Source organism: Macrotis lagotis, chromosome 3, assembly GCF_037893015.1.
Source record: "Macrotis lagotis isolate mMagLag1 chromosome 3, bilby.v1.9.chrom.fasta, whole genome shotgun sequence".
Lineage (NCBI taxonomy): Eukaryota > Metazoa > Chordata > Mammalia > Peramelemorphia > Peramelidae > Macrotis > Macrotis lagotis.
Genome location: NC_133660.1, coordinates 300606563 through 300608328, shown reverse-complemented (window position 1 = coordinate 300608328; position 1766 = coordinate 300606563). Strand labels below are relative to the sequence as shown.

Sequence of the window (1766 nt, the reverse complement as noted above, 5' to 3'; positions counted from 1 at the left end):
TCCTTATAAATGCAATCTAATTCCTAATGTTTAAATAGAACTGAAGTGTGACTAGACCAAAATAAAAATGAAAATAATAAATTGGACTAGAAATTCCTTCAGAAAAACTAAATAGCTAAAATCTCATCAAGCCTTCAGAAGAACCTTAAAAAGATCAAGAAGTTTAGCATTTCTTGGTATTCAAGAGGAGAGGTTGGCAGTCAGGTACAGTTCATTCCTGAAAATTTCATGCATCAAATACTAATTTCTTAACTGCATGACTGTAAAAGGAAAAAGAAGCAAACATTTAAAATCTTGTGATTTATTTTAATAAAAAAGCCAATTTTTTGCACCACACCTTTTTCATGGCATTCTTCATTTCTGCATTTCTAAGTGTATAGATGAGAGGGTTCAGCATAGGTGCAATCACAGTGTAAAATACTGAGAACTCTTTGTCATTATCTTTTGAATTGGGGGGTGGGATATAGGTGGAGACACAGGGTATAAAAAACAGAAGAACAACCATGACATGGGAACCACAGGTGGAAAGGGCTTTCCGCCGACCTTCAGCTGAATGATTCCTGAGATGATATAATATGACAATATAAGATGTCACCAAAGCAAGAAACGTTACCAAGACAACCATTCCAGTGTTGGCAATGACTAAAATACTAGCTACATGTGTGTCTGTGCAGGCAAGCTTTAAGAGTGGTTTTGAATCACAAAAAAAGTGATCTATTACATTAGGCCCACAAAAAGGTAACCTGAGGATCAAGAATAGCTGGGCAATAGAATGCCAAAATCCCACCAACCAGACAAGCATGATCAACATATTACATCTTTGCCTGTTGACAATTATCAGGTAGTGTAAGGGTTTACAGATGGCGACATAGCGATCAAAGGCCATTAACACCAGGATGAAAATCTCAACAGCTCCCAATATATGAAAAGTAAAGACCTGAATCATGCAGCCATTGTAAGAGATAATCTTTCTAGGGGCAATTATGTCACTAATCAGTTTGGGAACTGTGGTGGAAGTGAAGCAGGTATCAATGAAGGCCAAGTGACAAAGAAAATAGTACATGGGTTGTTGTATCAGATGACTGTATGTGACAGTGATGAAGATAATCAAGTTCCCTAGTAAGATAGCTAAGTAACAGGCCGTGAAAAAGGCAAAACAGAATATCTTCATGTCTTCTTTCAGGAAAAGTCCCAAGAGTATAAATTCAGTGACATTGTTGTGATTTTCCATGGACTGATATTAAGAAGTGCCTATCCAGAATTTTAATTAACCTGAAAATATAAAGGACATGATGTCTAGTTAATATCAGATACATATATTTTTGTGACAGTAAAGACTAATCTCATATTAGTACTTCAACAAAGTATGTTTTTCAATTTAACTTCACTTTTTAAACATTTTTAAATAAAGATACCCTTAGTATTATCCATCCCCCAAAAAAAGTTTCTAAAATTCATTAATGTTCCTGACAGATCTTTCTTGGTCAATAAATGATTTTGGTTCCAAAAATATAATACAAATTTTATAGAGATTATAGTAGCCTGGGAAGACCCAGATTATAATTTGACATTAATTTGGCTCTTTTCTTCTTTCTAGGCACTATGAGAAGTTCAGCAACATAATCAATTTTAATGTATTTGATTAAAAATGAAAATTGAATAATAATTTATGTGTATCTATTGCTCTTTTAAGCCAATGAAAATCTATCCTAATTTTACCTGTATTTGTGGGGTAACAATTATAAATGTAACCATTAAGTGCAAAT

At 33.7% G+C, this 1766-nt stretch overlaps 1 protein-coding gene across 1 annotated transcript; it reads right to left on the bottom strand.

Moving 5' to 3' along the window:
• Window positions 1-301: 301 nt before the first annotated feature.
• LOC141516972 (olfactory receptor 4P4-like) lies at window positions 302-1231 on the bottom strand. The gene has a single exon (XM_074227921.1). It carries the CDS (start codon window positions 1229-1231, stop codon window positions 302-304), a length of 930 nt encoding a protein of 309 aa, XP_074084022.1.
• Between the last annotated feature and the right edge of the window lie 535 nt (window positions 1232-1766).